The sequence below is a fragment of the Chiloscyllium plagiosum genome, unplaced genomic scaffold, assembly GCF_037043375.1.
Source record: "Chiloscyllium plagiosum isolate Xiang-an unplaced genomic scaffold, Cpla_swu_hap1 HiC_scaffold_23, whole genome shotgun sequence".
Lineage (NCBI taxonomy): Eukaryota > Metazoa > Chordata > Chondrichthyes > Orectolobiformes > Hemiscylliidae > Chiloscyllium > Chiloscyllium plagiosum.
The window spans coordinates 16804087-16821928 of record NW_028270161.1 but is presented as its reverse complement, the minus strand read 5'-3'; the positions used below and the strand labels follow the sequence as shown (position 1 = coordinate 16821928).

Below are 17842 nucleotides of genomic sequence, written 5' to 3'. Positions count from 1 at the left end.
AACTCAAAGCTTGAAGGTGATGCAATGAGAGGTTTAAACATCTTTATTATCTGGCTCTGAATTTAAATTAATTGAATTCCTGTCCCAATCAAACCATGGGTCCGAAGACAAGTCTGAGATTCACTTTATGAGTAGGTTCACTTGTATTTGACAGTACTGAGAATTGCCCAAGTACAATAGCAAAGTATTGCAATCTCAGCAGCCAAATGCACTGGTCTAAATTTTCCTTCTGGTTTTGGAGAACTTTTTGCCAAAGCTGAAGACAGCAATGGGCTCCATCATCCAAACTTGAGCATGTATGTTCAAATGACATGATAACACGTGAACAAGGTCCTCAGGCCTCATTTTGTTTCACTATTGCCATGGCAATGCTAGAAAACCAGGTGGAGTTAGGGAGGGAGAGATCCAGATTGAGGGTTAAGGTTTCCAGGTTTGGCACTGATTGTCAATATGGTCACAAAGTGCAAAATTCTGTTTGTTTCAAAGTCAAGTTATGACTCAGGTTTCAGCTCAAATTCTTTTCCATAGTCACAAATGCAGAAGCTTTCATGAAGCAATACTATTGCGCAGCAGTTAGAACAAAGGGGTATTTCCTTACCTCGTAAATAAAATTTCTATGCAATATTTCAGAGTGGTGATTTAATGTAGCTTCATTGATGTTTATAAAACTGTGTTTATCAAAAAATGTATCTTTGCAAGTATCCAGTGAGCAACCTAATATAAATAACTGAAAATAACTTTATAAAATATTATTTACTAGTTTTGGTATACACTCGTCAGTTTCTTAGAATATTCAATATTTTTTAATGTTAAAAGCTTTGAAGAGGTGTCTGTTAATGGCTTTGCTGAAAAAAAACTATTTTAAAAACCTCCTCTTTGATCTCAAACAGATGTAATTGTTGGTGACTCACATATTGATTATTTGTGTGTGAGGCGTGGTCAGTTACTTAGGTGGGGGTGAGGTTCCAGCATAATGCCTTTTAAAGTAGTAGAAATGTGATTTGTGAAAGCATCATCTCCAACAGCTCTCACCCATTATTTTTAGGACCCGACTAACCACAGTGCTCTATTACCCTTTGTAATCTGTAGCAACTACTCCTGGCCACAAGGAAATTACATCCTTACTATATTTTCCTACAACAAATAATTGTCTGGAAGAGAAAGCCAGGGACTAGCAATTATGATTGTCAGACTTGGTTTTTCCTAAAACAACTGGTTTCACATACTAACCTTGCAAAGTCTAGGTCCGCCTCCCGAGACATGGTAATGTTGGTCAGGTTCTGCTGCAGTACAAATATGTTCCGACACATCTTCTTGATTCCTGATTCACTGATCCGCTTGAAATACTGTGCACCATTGATCAAAATGCAGGAAATCAGGTGGCCCAGACCTAGATTTGTGATGCAGGAACAGAGAAGGTAGGAATAAAAACAATTAAAAGCCTCTCAGAATTAAAGTCAGTTACTTAGTTCCAACTTGAACAGAACTAAAGCCAAAGTTATTGAATGTGGATCAATATCCAAATCTGTGTCTATTATTATTCACTATCCATACTCATTGGGAGGTAACATTGGGAGCAGACCTGACCCCTTAAGCTAAATTGCTGCTCCAAGCTGCTTCCATGCCTGCATAACACCCTCCCCTACCATGATTAAATTTTCATTTTCATAACGAATACAAGCAGCTTTCTTTTCATTTATCTAGCTTCAGAATACACAGATCAATTGCAGCTACGTTCCCCATACTCTTCACAGGGAATCATACCTAGGACTGTAGAGATTGTAACAAGGTCAGCCAAGTGAAACTCAGAAAATGAGTTCCATGACTTGATCGAATTAATGGCCCCAATTGGGGAGTCCTGGCTGACAGATAAGAACGTGTGTTAGACATCCTGTTCACTCTGAGACCTGGCTCTGAAGGAGATGGATCAGCGTCAAGAACTCTCCATGTGTAAATAAAGGGTGACTTGGTGATGGGCTATTGGCCTTTGTGGAGTTATTTCAGTAGCGACAAGAGTGAGATTAAAGATGTAAACATGCAAAAGTGCCTACCAGCTGAAGTCCAACTGGATTTCAAACAGGTACTACAACTGGCTTTATCATTGAACGATGTGGCAGGTGGAGCATATAAGTTACAGGGTATTCTGATGGAAGTTGACAGACTCGCCAGTCTAACTGAGCTTGGGGAGCACCATCTGAGTGAAAGGGACTCTGAGTCGGCCAATAGCAAAGCCTTCACTAGACGGTTAAAATTCTTTTCAGGATCTGGGATAGCAAGCCATTGTAGTTGTTGCTGGTAGATGGACCTGAGAGCAAACGAGTCCCACGAGATCTAAACGGAGTAACAGAACTCAGAGCAGAGTATCCAGGAGAGTGCACACCCTGTATGTCCACCTACATCGGGTTTGGAACAACTTAATTACTGAGCAACATTCAAATAGAATCAAGATAAACATCTGGTCACCTGGTATTAATAGAGATTGATACTGGTGCGGTCATTTCAGTGATTGCAGAACTAGTCTTAAACAAAATCACCCTGGACCCCGTTACACATCGACTGTGTGGGTCCTTTCATGGGCTCAATGTTGTTAGTTATTGAGGACACCCACTCAAAGTCACTGGACATGCATAGAGTTCATTTGTCAAGCATGACAGAAAAATGGTGCGTATCTTTTGCAATACAACGAATCCTGGAAGTGTTGGTCACGGATAGCAAGCCATCAATTACAAGAGGAGAATTTGAGTATTTCCTAAAGTCGAATGGTATTTGACATGTAAGAATAGCTCCATATCATCCAACACCCAATGGTCGGGTAGAAAGTGCAATCCAAACTTTGAAGGTGCACTTAAAGAAACAGCCTACAGCTTCACAGGATGCCAAAGTGATCCAGTTCCTATTTGAGTAGAAGGCCACACCTCATGCAACTAGAATTAGCTCTAGTAGAGTTGCTCATGGGAAGAAGACACTGCACCAAGTTAAATCTGACCTTCCAGGACCTGAGGAGGAGGGTGAAACAGCATGCCAATGGCAGACACAAAACTGCACTAAGCGAGAGACACAGTTTGCTTCAGAGTATGAAGTTTGGTGCAGGAACCATGGAATGGCCCTGCATAGGAAAGGGACATGGTTGATATGAGGTCACTTTCGGGTAGGTGTGACATCCTGAACAAGCACATGCACCATTTGAAAGCTGAAAACTCACAAATGGTGCAGGAGCAAAACGTGGCTCCTCATTAGCCTTTCCAACTGTTCCAGAACTGTGGATTCTCCCTCTCCTCAAACGGTGAAGATACCTCAGAATCTGTGGATGTCATTTCTTCTGAGATGCTCTGGGTGCCAGAGGCAAGCTACTATACATTACACACCATCTGTATCAGAGACAGAGTTGGAGGAACCTGATCTGGTACGAAGACACCCCAGGAGAAGCTACAAAAAAAAACTGGCCTATGTCTTTGGACTCAGAGGGGAATGATTGTAATGAGGTCAGCCAGATGGACCTCCTAGAATACGAGTTCCCTGACTGAGGCTGTTAATCTGGTCCAATTAGGGAGCCCTGGCATTAGATAAGAGCAGGAGTGCTCCTGTTCACTGTGACAGCTGGCTCTGAGGAAGTCGAATCAGTATCAAGGACTCTCCATGTGTAAATAAAGGGTGACTTGATGATGGGATACTGGCCTCTCTGGAGTTATTTCAGGGATCATCTGGCTGGCATGCGACAGCTTGCAAGGCTATAACTCAAATATGAACTAAATAAATGACTGAAATTTTACTTAAGGTTTCTGAAATTTTTAAAATCAGGTTTGTGCTTCTTTTTGCTTGATTTGCTACCAATTTTAACTCAATGATCCCTTTATAAATTTATAAATTATAAAGAATAAATTACGTCCCACTTCTCTGTCACCCATAACATTGCCATTTATTTTCTAAAAAGTACAAACTCTTAATGTGGTTCTCATAATTTACTGATCTAAGTCTTGAACTCATTCTTGCTGTTTTTCACTAAACTCATCCTAATGCTCCTTATGTTTTCCCTTCAGGGCTCTGTCAGCTGGTAATGAATCGCTGTGTGACAATCCAGCAGCTTTGTAAAGTAAATGGAGGAATTTGCAATGATAAAACTGGTAACAGGATGAGCTGTAGCTGTGGCCCTTCATCAATGACAAAGGCAAATAAATGAGAATGTCCAATATTACAGTGTGAATGTAACTGCACAATATATAAACCATTTTATTTTATACTTCCTTGACTTTAATTTTCACTCCTATTCTAAAAGCAATAGGTTAGAAACTTTGTCGCCAGATATAATCCTGTGCGGGATTTCAAGGTATCATTTGCAGCAGTGTGAATGCTGCCTGAAAGGGAATGGCTGACTAATCTGAATGGACAAACTGCAGAATCTAGTATGGAGGAAAATCTAATCGGGAGATGGCCCTTAATATAAATAATGGGGTGAGGGAGAAGGTAACTATCATCACCAAAAAGTTGAGCATCTGCGCTTTTGTCTCAAAGTGTCAACCATGTTTGCCTCCAACAGCAACTGCACTTCAAAAACATTAGTTGGCTGTAAAGCACTCTGGGATATCCCAAGGAAGTGAAATATTTTTCTTTACAGTACATATTCACTGTTTAACCCTAGCTGGCTGCTAATCATGTGTAACATTCCTTCCACAATAACACATGAACTATCATGTTGCACAAAATGAATTATCTCCTTTTTAAACAAACATTAGTTGATTATGCCCATTTTGTATCCAGATATACGCTTCACAATGCAACAGTTCTTGAATTTGTCATTAAAGGAAACATCTAATTTAAGGAAGAGACACATTGCAAATGTACTGTTATACATGCAGCCGACTGGGAGGCATTGCACCAATTTAGTTCTTAGATATGCCTATCTGTTTGTCTATTACATAAATGTAATTCAGTAATGGAGGTATCATTTGTCAGCTCGTGTCAATATGTCTCTTCTGAATCCAACAGTAATTTCAGCAATCGATTTTTTGGTGCATTAATGGCTGAAAGTCAATGATCATAAAGCAATTTTCATGCAATCACATCTGGCTATATTGATTCAGATTCAACTTTTTACCTTCAAAAATGTATTGGAACTTGTGTTGCTGCAGACTGCTACTCATCGCTTCCTCAATGGCACTGATGTCTTTGTTCAGTCGCACCACCAAGGGGTCATAATCCATGCTCTCTGCATTTGCAACAATGGCATAGTTGCCTTGCTTGGCCAGTGGGATTAAATAGTGAAAACAGTGAACTCTGAGGAAACAAGAGAAAATAGTGAAGTTTCAATAACTGGAAGAATCAAGCAAATGACTGCTTGCGAGAAAAGCTATTATTCAAGAATTACGTGCAAAGAATAATGAGCTTTTCAAGGCCTTTGGCTTCCATTACCATCATTCAGCCTTGATCTAATGAAAAAAAATGTTTGTCCCCAGATTAATTAGTATTTGTAACTAATTCATCAGCAGTAATAAGTTGTTAATTATTGCCACTGGGGCTGGCTATTCTGCATAAGGAGATATCTTAACTGTACTCCAGTAACATGTATGGCGATCAACCAATCCAATCAAAAAACTATTTTAAAAAAAACTCAGGACTGCTTAATTTCAAATGGATTATATAATGTTACATTTGTGAAAGAATCTCACAAAGACTGTTAGTGATATATATATTTGCCGTGAATATTTGTATCACATACAGGGCAGGCAGTGACTATCTCCAATGAGAAAAAGTCCAGTTACTTCCATCTAATCTCTTGTAGTATCAGCGTTGATTCCCATTCCACAAATTTTTTTTTGACTGTGGGTGAGTGAGTTGTCAATGTTTTGGAATTTTCTGCTTAACACCAATATGTAGGCAATATCTGCACCAGGACTGAGGTGATTTCAGAGGTAGCATATTACTACCTGCTCCTACCTCCACCAATATTTAGCCTTCAACTATAACAAATGAATATAGTTTTGCTGGTCCAAACAAACTGCTTTCTTCATCACAGAAGTAAATTCACTTCAAACCCTCAAACTACATTACTTTGGGCAATCTAAAGATGGAAAAGTGTCTTTAGAAATGGCTGAAGAGAAAGAAAAAGGATTGTCAACAGCATGACCTCAGAGTCTCCATTCACCCCACAATATCAAAATGCCCCATTCTCTTTATCATACATACTCAGAGAGCTGTGTCATGCTAATGACACACTACACCAAAGGCCTGAGAGAAGGGTTTTGAAGCAGGGTAGCTGGGCCCAAAATGATAACTCTGATTTTTCTCCACAAGTATTGCCAGACCTGTTCAGATTTTCCAGCAATTTCTGTTTTTGTCTCTACACAAAAGAATTTATCTCAGCGATCTTAAGGTTCCATGACTGATCGGGTTGTGGATCCATTATTTAAGAGCAATGCTGCCTCTGATCCCCACAATTGACATGCTGACAGCAGCACTGGCTCCTGATAACCCAAGGGTTTCCTGACACAGTATGTAGACAGGCCAAGAAGGGGCGAGGCACACTGGATTTGGTACTGGTAATGAACTCGGCCAGGTGTTAGATTTAGAGGGAGGTGAGCACTTTGGTGATCGTGACCACTATTCGGTTATGTTAATTTTAGCAATGGAAAGGGATAGGTGTAAACCACAGGGCAAGAGTTATAGATAACAGAAAGGCAATTATGATGTGATTAGGCAAGATTCAGGATGCATAGGATGGGGAAGGAAACTGCAGGGGATGAGCGCAATTGAAATGTGAAGCTTACTCAAGGAACAGCTACTGCATGTCCTTGATAAGTATGAGCCTGTCAGGCAAGTAGTCGAGTGAGGGAGCCATGGTTTATTAAAAAAATTGAATCTCTTGTCAAGAGGAAGGAGGTGGCTTATGTTAGGATGAGACATGAAGGGTGCTTCAGAGTTACAAATTAGCCAGGAAAGACCTAAAGTGAAAGCTAAGAGGAGCCAGGGGGGGACACGAGAAGTCGTTGGCAGATAGGATCAAGGAAAACCCTAAGGATTTCTATAGGTCTATCAGGAATAAAACAACGAAGAGAGTAAGATTAAAGCCGATCAAGAGCAGTAGTGGGAAGTTGTGCGTGTAGTCCGAAGAGATAGGAGAAGCACTAAATGAATATTTTTCGTCAGTATTCACAATGGAAGAAGAAAATTGTTGAGGAGAATAGAGAGTTACAGGCTACTAGACAAGACAGGACTGAAGCTCACAAGGAGGAGATGTTAGCAATTCTGGAAAATGTGAAAATAAATAAGTCTGCTGGGCCAGATGGGATTTATCTTAGGATTCTCTGGGAAGCCAGGGAGGAGATTGCCGAGCCTTTGACTTTGATCTTTATTTTGTCATCGTCTACAGGAACAGTGCCAGAAGACTGAAGGATAGCAAATGTTGTCCCCTTGTTCAAGAAGGAGAGTAGAGACAACTCTGGTAATTATAGACCAGTGAGCCTTACTTAAATTGTGGGTAAAGTGTTGGAAGAGGTATAAGAGATAGGACTTATAATCACCTAGAAAGAAATAAGTTGATTAGGGATAGTCAACACAGTTTTTGTGAAGGGTAGGTCATGCCTCACAAATCTTATTGAGTTCTTTGAGAAGGTGACCAAGCAGGTGGATGAGGGTAAAGCGGTTGATAAGGTATATATGGATTTCAGTAAGGTGTTTGATAAAGTTCTCCATGGTAGGCTACTGCACAAATTATGGAGGCATAGGATTGAGGGTGATTTAGCAGTTTGGATCAGAAATTGGCTAGCTGAAAGATGACAGGTGGTGGTGGTTGGTGGGAAATATTCATCCTGGAGTTCAGTTACTAGTGGGGTACCATAAGGATCTGTTTTGGGTCCCCTGCTGTTTGTCATTTTTATAAATGACCAAGATGAAGGCATAGAAGGTTGGGTTAGTAAATTTGCAGATGACACTAAGGTCGGTGGAGTTGTGGATAGTGCCAAAGGATGTTGCAGGTTACAGAGGGACATAGATAAGCTGCAGAGCTGGGCTGAGAGGTGGCAAATGGAGTTTACTGCAGAAAAGTGAGAGGTGACTCACTTTGGAAGAAGCAACAGGAATAAGGAGTACTGGGATAATGGCAAGATTTCTGGTAGTGTAGATGAGCAGAGAAATCTCGGTACCCACGTACATAGATCCCTGAAAGTTGCCACCCAGGTTGAAAGGGCTGTTAAGAAGCTATATGGTGTGTTAGCTTTTATTGGGACAGGGATTGGGATTCGGAGCCATAACGTCCTGTTGCAGCTGTACAAAACTCTGATGTGGCTACACTTGGAGATCTGCATACCATTCTGGTCACTGCATTGTAGGAAGGCTGTGGAAGCTTTGGAAAGCATTCAAAGGAGATTTACTAGGATGTTGCCTGGTGTAGAGGGAAGTCTTATGAGGAAAGGCTGAGTGACTTAAGGCTGTTTTCGTTAGAGAGAAAAAGGTTGCGAGGTTATTAATTGGGACATATAAGATAACCAGAGGGTTAGATAGGGTGGACATTGAGAGCCTTTTTCCTTGGATGGTCTTGGCTAGCACGAGGGGACATAGCTTTAAATTGAGGGGTGATAGATATAGGACAGATGTCAGAGGTATTTTCTTTACTCAGAGTAGTAGGGACATGGAACAGCCCGCCTGCAAAAGTAGTAGACTTGCCAACTTTAGGACATTTAAATAGTCATTGGATAAACATATAGATGAAAATGGAATGTGTCGGTTAGATGGGCTTCAGACTGGTTCCACTAGTCGGCACAACACCGAGGGCCAAAGGGCCTGTACTGCACTGTAATGTTCTCTGTTCTCAGTAAAGAGACCTTAGAATTGACTGTGGCATACCCCTGACTAAACTCATAAGATAATCCTGGTATATGAATGTCCAGACCCCTAACTGATTTACTGATAATCCATGGATTGTTTGTAATGGACCTGCAGGACTGACCACTCCCTAGACTGCAATATACAGAACCTCTGAAGCTGACCACTGGAACGCTTGACTGTGTCCAAGCCCCTGGAATGAGATCAGATGAAACTCTTGATTTATTGAGTTGGTAGCCCATGACTGAAGACAATCCCTGTGGACTTAACAAGGGACCACTCCACTTAGACTTTGAGGCATAGCTGTTTGATTAAAGCATATTCTGTGTGTTTGCTAAATCAGCAGCTGCCCAAGCAGTAGGTGTGACACTGACATGCCACAATGCCATTGTCTGCCTCCATGACTGTCAATTGCTGGTAAGCATGACAAGCAGCCTAGCTTTGCGACTGTGCTAAAAGGCAAGGAAGGACAGAAATACTGTGGGCCCATGAATTTTGAATGAGATGGAAAAGTGCAAAAAGGCAAGGCAAGACAAGGTGGGGAGGAAATGCTATGAGTATCTGATTAGGGGTGAGTGAGTGCTAAGACAGCAAAAGAATAACTATGAAATGCACCTTGCTCCATTCCATGAATTAGTTTGTTTCTGTGTGCAAAATGGCCTGGCAGCTGCATAATGATGCAGGGTGTTAGTGCAATCCAAAGTGTAGAACTGAAGTGCATGACCACGTTTTAAGTGAATCAGATATGTACTATGGTAATGTAGTAAGACTGATGTGCATCTAACACCAAGCTTGATGGATGGGGAGTGCAGATTGTCACTGTCTAATGAGCAAAGCCCAAGATGTTGGGGGACTGTTGAACAAGATAGAGGTCCCGAGGAGCAAGTGGCAAGTTGGAACCACCAGTTACTTGCTCTGAATTTCATGTTGGGAATTATCACCATCTAGTTTATTTCCATCACTTGGGAGAATAGCAAATTGCACATAAATGGGGTGAGAACAGGTAATAATGAGATATCAATCCATGCAAATAGGTTTCTTGCTGTTCACAAGCGAGATAGTCTCGCTGTTCAAATCTTCGATGGAAAACTGGACTTCTTTTTCTTTCATTGAGCACCTTGTTATTCAGACCTTGCCATATTTCATTGGAGCTGGAATAACTTTTCCTAAGAAAAGGCAGTTTGTTATGAAAAGACTGATAATTTTCCTTCCCAGTATCTTGTGGTTACTGCTCCGTCAAACATTGTTCATCTTCATAAAAATTGAAAGAACTGCAGATGCTGTAAATCAGAAAGACAGAAATTGCTGGAAATTCTCAGCAGGACTGGTAGCATCCATGAAGAGAGTTAATGTTTCAGGTCCAGTGACCCTTCTGAGAACTCTGATTTCTTTTCACATATGCTGCCTGACCTGCTGAACCCTTCTAGCAATATCTGTTATCGTTCATCTTCAACTGCTTCCAGGTTTAAGAAAAGTCACATCTGAAATTTTAACTGGTCTGTTCTCGTCATCAATAAACCAACTCTACGCTTCTCACTCCTGTTTTAAAACATGTTTCATTTAAAACACATTCATAGGTGGGACCGTCTCCAATAAAAATATTCACTTTCCAAGGGATCAAGAGGGCAAATAGAATGGTCTTCCAGTTCATGCCACCTTGCGAGCTTCTCTGTGAGATTTACATTTTTAAAATACCTTCCAGCTATAATCATTTCTTACCGATTTAATTTTTCATTTGACGCTTTAATTCAATAAGTATTTGTTTAAAAATTGGCTTAACAGAATGTATTGATGAATTCAGTGTCTGAACTCGAGGTAGCAGAAATGAAATAGAGTGGAAAAGAGGAGGGAGATTAGAGATGGGGAAAAGGATAGAAATGCTAGGCTTAACAAATTAATTCAACCAGAACTTATTCATTCAAACAATCTGAGACTTGTAGCATTAATTATCAGGAAGCATGACTAAGGCATGTAGCATTAACAACGGTAATATTTGCATTAATGTAGTGCCTCTTCACACTGAAATACATTTTGAAAGCTTCACAGAAGGAATTATTTTTGATGTGCAGTGATAACTTATATTTGTGAAAAATAGGCTCAGACATTAATTTTTTTTGGAAAACGAAATAAACTGCCAGTTACAACAAGAATGTTGGTCCAACATAATAGGACACCTTTGATGGGTGAATAACCTTTTTGTACACTCCTATGCTCACTTATGTTGGGATACTGTACCTGACTTCTAAGTGAAGCACCAGCAGGCACCGATCAGCCATTTCCTGAAATAACTTTGCAAGATCATTGAGAGTTTCCATTATTTGCTCAGACACTGGAGGAATATCCATATTTACATGAACTTCTTGTCCTGGAGAAAATGCTGTGAAACAGGAAAAGATCACAGAAATAATCAGCACACTCTGAGCAAAGTCAAATGATATTCCTTGTAATAAGCACGTATGTTCGAATTTGCTAAAACAAAAGTTGCTCAAGATGGTAAATGCAAGACTCATCGAATTTCACTGTTTAAAGTTCGTTTTTGTTTATCCAAGGAACCTGGACATTGCTGATTCGGTCAACATTTATTTCCTGTGTCTAATTATCTTCAAGGAGGTGGTGTGAGCCACGATCCTAAACACAAGTAGTAGTTTGCTGGGCCATTTTAAAAAGCAATAAAGAGCCAACCATACAGCTGTATGTCTGGAGTCACATGTAGGCCAGATCCGGGTAGGATTGTTGATTTCCTTCCCTAGAGGTTTTTATGACAACTCAGTGTTTCTTTGCTATTGTTATCGATAAAACATTTACATTCCAGATTTTCTTAATTTTGGATAATTGAATTTACATTTTTCAGATACTGTGATAGGATTTGAACTTGTCTCTTAGGATCATTAATCAAGACATTTGCATTACTAATCCAATTAGACTTAAGGTTATTAATCAGAATTACTCATACTCTAACTGTGCAAGAAAATTCACCATTCACCTTCCATTTGCATCAACAGCCCCTTCTAAGCAACTGTTCTGGTAGAATCAGCATACTCTTCTCTAATATGTTTTTCTTTAAGAGCAATAAGTGGCAATCAGGGACTGTTGGCAGGACTCAAGATAAGGGGCAGGTGGTTTAGAGGGAATTTGAGACAAAATGATTTCACTTAAAGGCTGGGATGTATCTGAAATTCACTGCCTGAAAAAGTGTGGTAGAGGCAGGTAGCATTACAACATTTAACCCTATTGCAAACAAGAGCTGAAAAATGAGGGTATGAGGTACTTGATGACTGGGATGGACATGAAGGATCTCTTTACACGCTGTAAAACTGCATGACTCGATGATCGCTGTATCCTCTTCATCCTTTTTTTCACTCATAAGGAGGAAACAATATGAGATGGATGTGTGCCAGTGTTAGAAGCTTTTGTGTAACAGCTGGGGGGTGGAGTGAAGACAGATACAGAGAGATAGAGAGAGAACATAGTTGAAATGATATATAGGGGAAGTGGGTGAATGGAATGTGGCAGTGGGGCAAGAATGAGATAGGAAAGCAGACACTATATTATGACATGGGCATTTTTCTTGTGCTCTTTGCCACTATTTTGGCATGATTCTTCTCCTTTTAAATGATTTACAATTGATCTGACCGAGACTGGTTAAAATATAAGAGATCAAATCCTTTCTTATTCTATCTGCATCATTCTTTACAACAAAGCATAATTTCAATGAGTAACAACAACCAGAAGACTTTTTTTTAAAAAGTGAAAAGAAAAACACGGTGTTTAATAAGAAAATAATTTTATAATGCTTGTGTACGTGCCTGATTTTATGTTACCCAGGGCAATTTTGTTTAGTGCAAAATGCAAATGAGACACTTTCAATCTATTTAAATTGCTAGAGAGAACAGCTCAATTTACTTGGTTTACAACAGGGCGCTGTTGGCAAGATCAGCATGCAGTGAACTGATGACACTGTAAAGGATACATATCACTAACTAAAACATTACAAATATAAAGATACTTTTGATATTTAAAATAGAACAATTCCACTGTATTTGGTCAGATGTTCAATTTTCTTTTAAATTTACAGCAACTAAACATGACATTTGGCTAATGTTGTCTGTGTTTGCAGTTTTTTCTTTTTCTGGGTTCCATCTGCATTCCCGATGTTCTGTAAAAGTTCAGGTACTGAATTTGTATCTGAAATCATAACTAGTCTTTTCATGACATTGATACCCATTAACCTGTTGCAAATTTCTATTTCTATTTTTATTTCACATTTTTGGTTTCATTTATCTATTTAATTTACTTTGTCAATGCCCACTAGTGAGTGCAATGGTGTGCTGCACATTTGGACTACTCTGGAGGTTTTTCTGGAAACAGTAAGTCTTATGTTCCTGTTCACGATTGTAAACATACTACATCACATGCACTGTGGTGTAGGGCAGCCTTTTCTTTCAAATCAATTCTCTGAAATGTGATGAAGTACAATAAGAGACAAGAATGAAAGTAAAGAGAAGCCTGAAGAATAATAATATTGGACCTGAAATGTGAACTGTTTCTCTCTCCACAGAACTTGCCAAATGTACAGGACTTTTCCAGGATTTGTTTTTATTTCAGATTCCTAGCATCCACAGTATTTAATTTTTATTTAAAGACCAAGTCACTTAATTGAGGTTACAATACCTATTTTAAAATGTATGTTTGGGTTTAGATAATTATAATTTGTAGAAAATACACGAGAGAAGTTAGGAAGGAGATGATGCTTGCATTGATTTTACAAAATGTTCCATTCCATTTAGTTTATAATTTATTTCCTTCCTTTCATGAAAACATGTGATGAAAGGTGCAGAATGTAGAATATATCGTATATTTAGATTTTAAAACAGAGGCAGTTGGATGTGGGTCACTTCTGTGAGTTATTTTTAAAAGGATAGGAAGCCAATTGAACCAATGATTGAATTACATCAATTCCAAGAAATCATTTGACTGCAGTAGAGTGCCTGGGAAAACCTATGCAGTATTAACGAATACAGTGTTCATAATGCTGGGTTATGATAGGCAGAATTATCATATTAAGGCAATAAGTTTAGTTTTGACTTCAGAACAGAAGGTTCAAATGTTTTAGTTCAGAGGGACTTGGGGTTCTAAGAACAAAGAGTAGTTCAGCACAAGAGGAGGCCTTTTGGCCCACCAAATCTGTGCTGACACATGACACCTTTTCTCAACTAAACACCTTCTGCCTCTACATGTCTGTATCCCTCTACTCTTTGACTGTTGATGCCTCTTAAACGCTGCTATTATATCTGCTTCTACCACCTGCTCTGGCAGTGCATTCTAGGCACTTCCCTCACACCTTCTTTAACCTTTCCTCCTTTTACCTTAAACCTGTGTGCTTTAGTAACTGACATTTCTATCCTGGATAAAAAGTTCTGACTATTCTTTCTATCCATGCCTCTCATAATTTCCTAAAGTTCTATCAGGTCACCCCCTCAGCCTCTGACATACAAGTGAAAACAAACCAAGTTTATCCAAAGCTAATACCCTCCAAACCAGGCAACATCCTGATCAATGTTTTTTGTACCCTCTCCAGTTGAGAAGAGAAGAATTTTTCTCCAAACAGGAGAATCAAGCCAGTTCAGGAAAAATGAATTCGAGGTGTGGAGCTTCCAAGCTAGGAAAGCTTGGATCTAAGGCTTCAAGTTGTTAGACTGAAAAGGTTCAGGCTATCAGAATTGAAAGGCTCATGCCAGAAGATTCAAATAATTGTTTAAAAAAAAAGATACAATTGATATTTCTCTCGGATTGAGTCTCTGCAATGAATTGTGTTGGGAAAGAGGTTGCAACTTTGTACTTATATCTGCGTAAAGATTTTTCTAACTGTTAAGCTTTGTTTATTTTCTTCTGTTATGTAATAAACTTCTGTTCTGTTGTTGAAGATCATCTGCAGTCTGGTGGGAATATATTTTGCTAACCACTATACAGACCAACTACAAAAACAAAACACATGATCCATTAAGTTTCATTCTGGCATTATTAAAGGTTGTGATTATAACAAGAGCAGTATCTATTTTTTAGGTGCAAATTTAGACTAGACACAAAACTAAACATTTCAACTAATGTCAGTGGATTATCAGGTGGATTGAAAATTCTGGCTTTTTTTTTCCATTCCAGGCCAGGGGCAAGGAGGTCTCTTGTAAACATCTGACTGTCTCCTGCACAAGGTCAGCAAAAAGCATGTCCGAATCCACTGCATAGCCAAAAATGCTTTTACATTATTAACTGGTTAACTGCAACACCCAATTTGTGTACAGTACAATAATACATGAGATTAATGACCAGATAAAATGTTTTAGTCATGTTGACTATGGAACATGATAGTTGGAAAACTTTTTACTCTTCTTCATACACTGCCAATTAGGATGTGTCTTGTTTCAAGCAAAAGATACCACCTCCAAGCAGTGCAACATTGTATCAGTACTGGGCTGCACTAGCAGCCTAGATTGTGTTTAGCATTTCGAAAGAGGAGGAGCAGGCCATTTGGCTTTTCCGGTCTGAGCTGCCATTTAGTATCATCATGGCTGATCATCCAATTGGAGGTGGAGCAGCAGCACTGGCAGCAGTTGGTCTCAGTGCGAATCGGATTAAAAAGGAAGATAGAAAAGGAAAATCTCAAGGGACGTGATCCACATAGAGATGATATTCCGCATTCCAAAGCCCAACCTACGTGTTGGAAGGAAGAAAATATTAGTCAGAGTATCTACTATAATTAAGAATTGAGTGACTACAGTGTCAACAGGTTTTTCTTGGATAGTGGTTTGCAGGAAACACATCCCTGCCAATCACTGTAGTATCGTAGGGAAGATGAGGACTGGGGAGGTGAGGAGAGGGTGGTGGAGACCTTGATGGAGAGGCAGCAAGGGTAGAAGCACCTGATGGGGTAGGATAACCTTTGGAATGAGGAATTCCACTCCATGAGGAGGCACTGTCCATTCAGTCAGTTGGTAGAAAGGCCACCTAAGAAATTTGATGGGGCCCCTCAGCCACCAGTGGAGAACTATGAAATTATGCCCCGTGATTGAGGGCCAACAGTGGGATGCTGAGACCAGGAGTGGAGTTGGGTTTGACTGTACCCCTGCATCCATCCCTATATCCCAAATAGTCAATTAACCTGTTGGCTTATAGCCTGAATATGAAGAATGTAAGAGCTATCAAAACTGTGGTTGAGGCTATGAAACTGTTCGCCCACATGAATCAGCTGCTTTATAAAGGGGGATTTTAAGAATAAAAATTGATTTCAAGGAAACATAGAGGAATGTTGAGGCTAGTTCAAATTAATTTTAGTAATTTAATTTTTTTATCAGGTGACCCAGTGCCGATGCTCATGAATTCAAAGTGTGCAATTTCTGAAGCAGTTTCCAGCTGAGCATCATGTAACAGAAGCACATATCAGGATATCAGTGCATGATGGGCAGGCTTCTGCAATGGCCTTACAATAAAATAACTAAAGTCCCTGCCTGAATTCTCAAGGTTTACTCACGTTTCTCACAGCATTAAATCAGGACATTAATTCAAATTGTGTTCAGGCAACCTATATATTTTAAAAAAACTTTCAAGATCTTCCTCTACATTCGTAGCTGCCTCAGGATTCATATACTCCATGCTTTCCTCTTGCTTTTGGAAAAAAACATTTTAAAGTTTTGATATTAACTGTGGTGAGCTGGAGCCATCCTTGAGGGGATTCTGCACAGTGAGAGACCTTCAGTTCTTGTCAGAGAAAGTCAGTTGCTTGACCTATAGACGTTTGACAGTTTGTCATTGGTCGGTTCCTCACACAACTCAAAACACTGCAGTGACCAACTCTGAATCTTTTTTGCCACAGCTGCTGCAGCTAAGAAAAATTGATTTTCTTTGAAATCCTATTAAATCATCCATGTCTACGTTTAATATAAGTTTTGAGTCAGTAGGAGCATTGATGACATAGGACAAAAAGCCTTTCAGAGTGTCATTGCTTACATGGGCTCCTGGAAAAGAAAAGGTCCATTTCTCCCCCTTTAATTCAGAGCTACAGAGATTTACAAGAAACAATCCTTCACCTAAGTGCTGGCTCCAGTCTCAGCAGTTTCTAACATAATAAGTGACAGAAAAAGAATCTTTTGAAAAGTTTAGGCTACAGACCAGTGGAGCTCGCACTGGTGTTTGACTGGACTGAGGCCCTGTTGGGCTGAGGTGCAGCCAGGCTTGCCTACAGTTCTGCAGATGCCATGTGTTAACCTCCTGTCTCCCGAAACATTCTGTTCTTCATCTGAATCTGGACAGCAAGTGTCGATAATGGAGGTGATTAAAGCCCAATTCTGTCTTTCCACACATGGGAAGCTTCCAGGACTGATCACTGAAAAGCTGGAGAGGCCACGGGAATAGAAGCACCTGGTGGGGTAGGTTGGGCTTTGGAATGCGGAATATCATCTCTATGTGGATCACGTCCCTTGAGATTTTCCTTTTCTATCTTCCTTTTTAATCCGATTCGCACTGAGACCAATTGCTGCCAGTGCTGCTGCTCCACCTCCAATTGGATGATCAGCCATGATGATACTAAATGGCAGCTCAACAATGCAATTATCTAATGAAGGATTACAGGGTTCCTGTTTTGGAGTGTGATATTTTTATTTATTTAAATGCAAAGACCTGAGACATTATGCCAATAACCATCTAAGAATTTACCGAAGTCTTGCGCAGTCATGCAAAAATTGACAATGTAAGTCCTGTGGCATCTCTGCTGTGGAAGTCTGACAGAAAAAAAGCAGCAGTGTGAGGTTCCCTCTGTGACTAGAGAAGATATTCTGCCCTCAGAGTGCTGGGAAACCAGAGGGCAGCAGTTCTCCATCATCATTAGTGCCACTAGGAGCAGTGGCTGTTAGAACTTCAGAACATAAGAAGTAGGAGTAAGAAATTCAGCCCTCAAGCCTGCTCCACTATTTAACATGATCGTGGCTGATCTCATCTCAACCTCAGCTCCACTTCTCTGCCCTCTCTTCATAACCCT

At 39.9% G+C, this 17842-nt stretch overlaps 1 protein-coding gene across 1 annotated transcript in view; it reads right to left on the bottom strand.

Moving 5' to 3' along the window:
- The window catches only part of exoc4 (exocyst complex component 4), a 604047-nt gene that overhangs the window by 38757 nt on the left and 547448 nt on the right, over positions 1-17842 (bottom strand). The window contains exons 14-16 of the mRNA XM_043714034.2: positions 11050-11191; positions 5093-5271; positions 1231-1390 (exon numbers count right to left, since the gene is read on the bottom strand). Coding sequence (XP_043569969.2) covers positions 1231-1390; positions 5093-5271; positions 11050-11191 — 481 coding nt within the window. The remainder of the gene's footprint in view (positions 1-1230; positions 1391-5092; positions 5272-11049; positions 11192-17842) is intronic.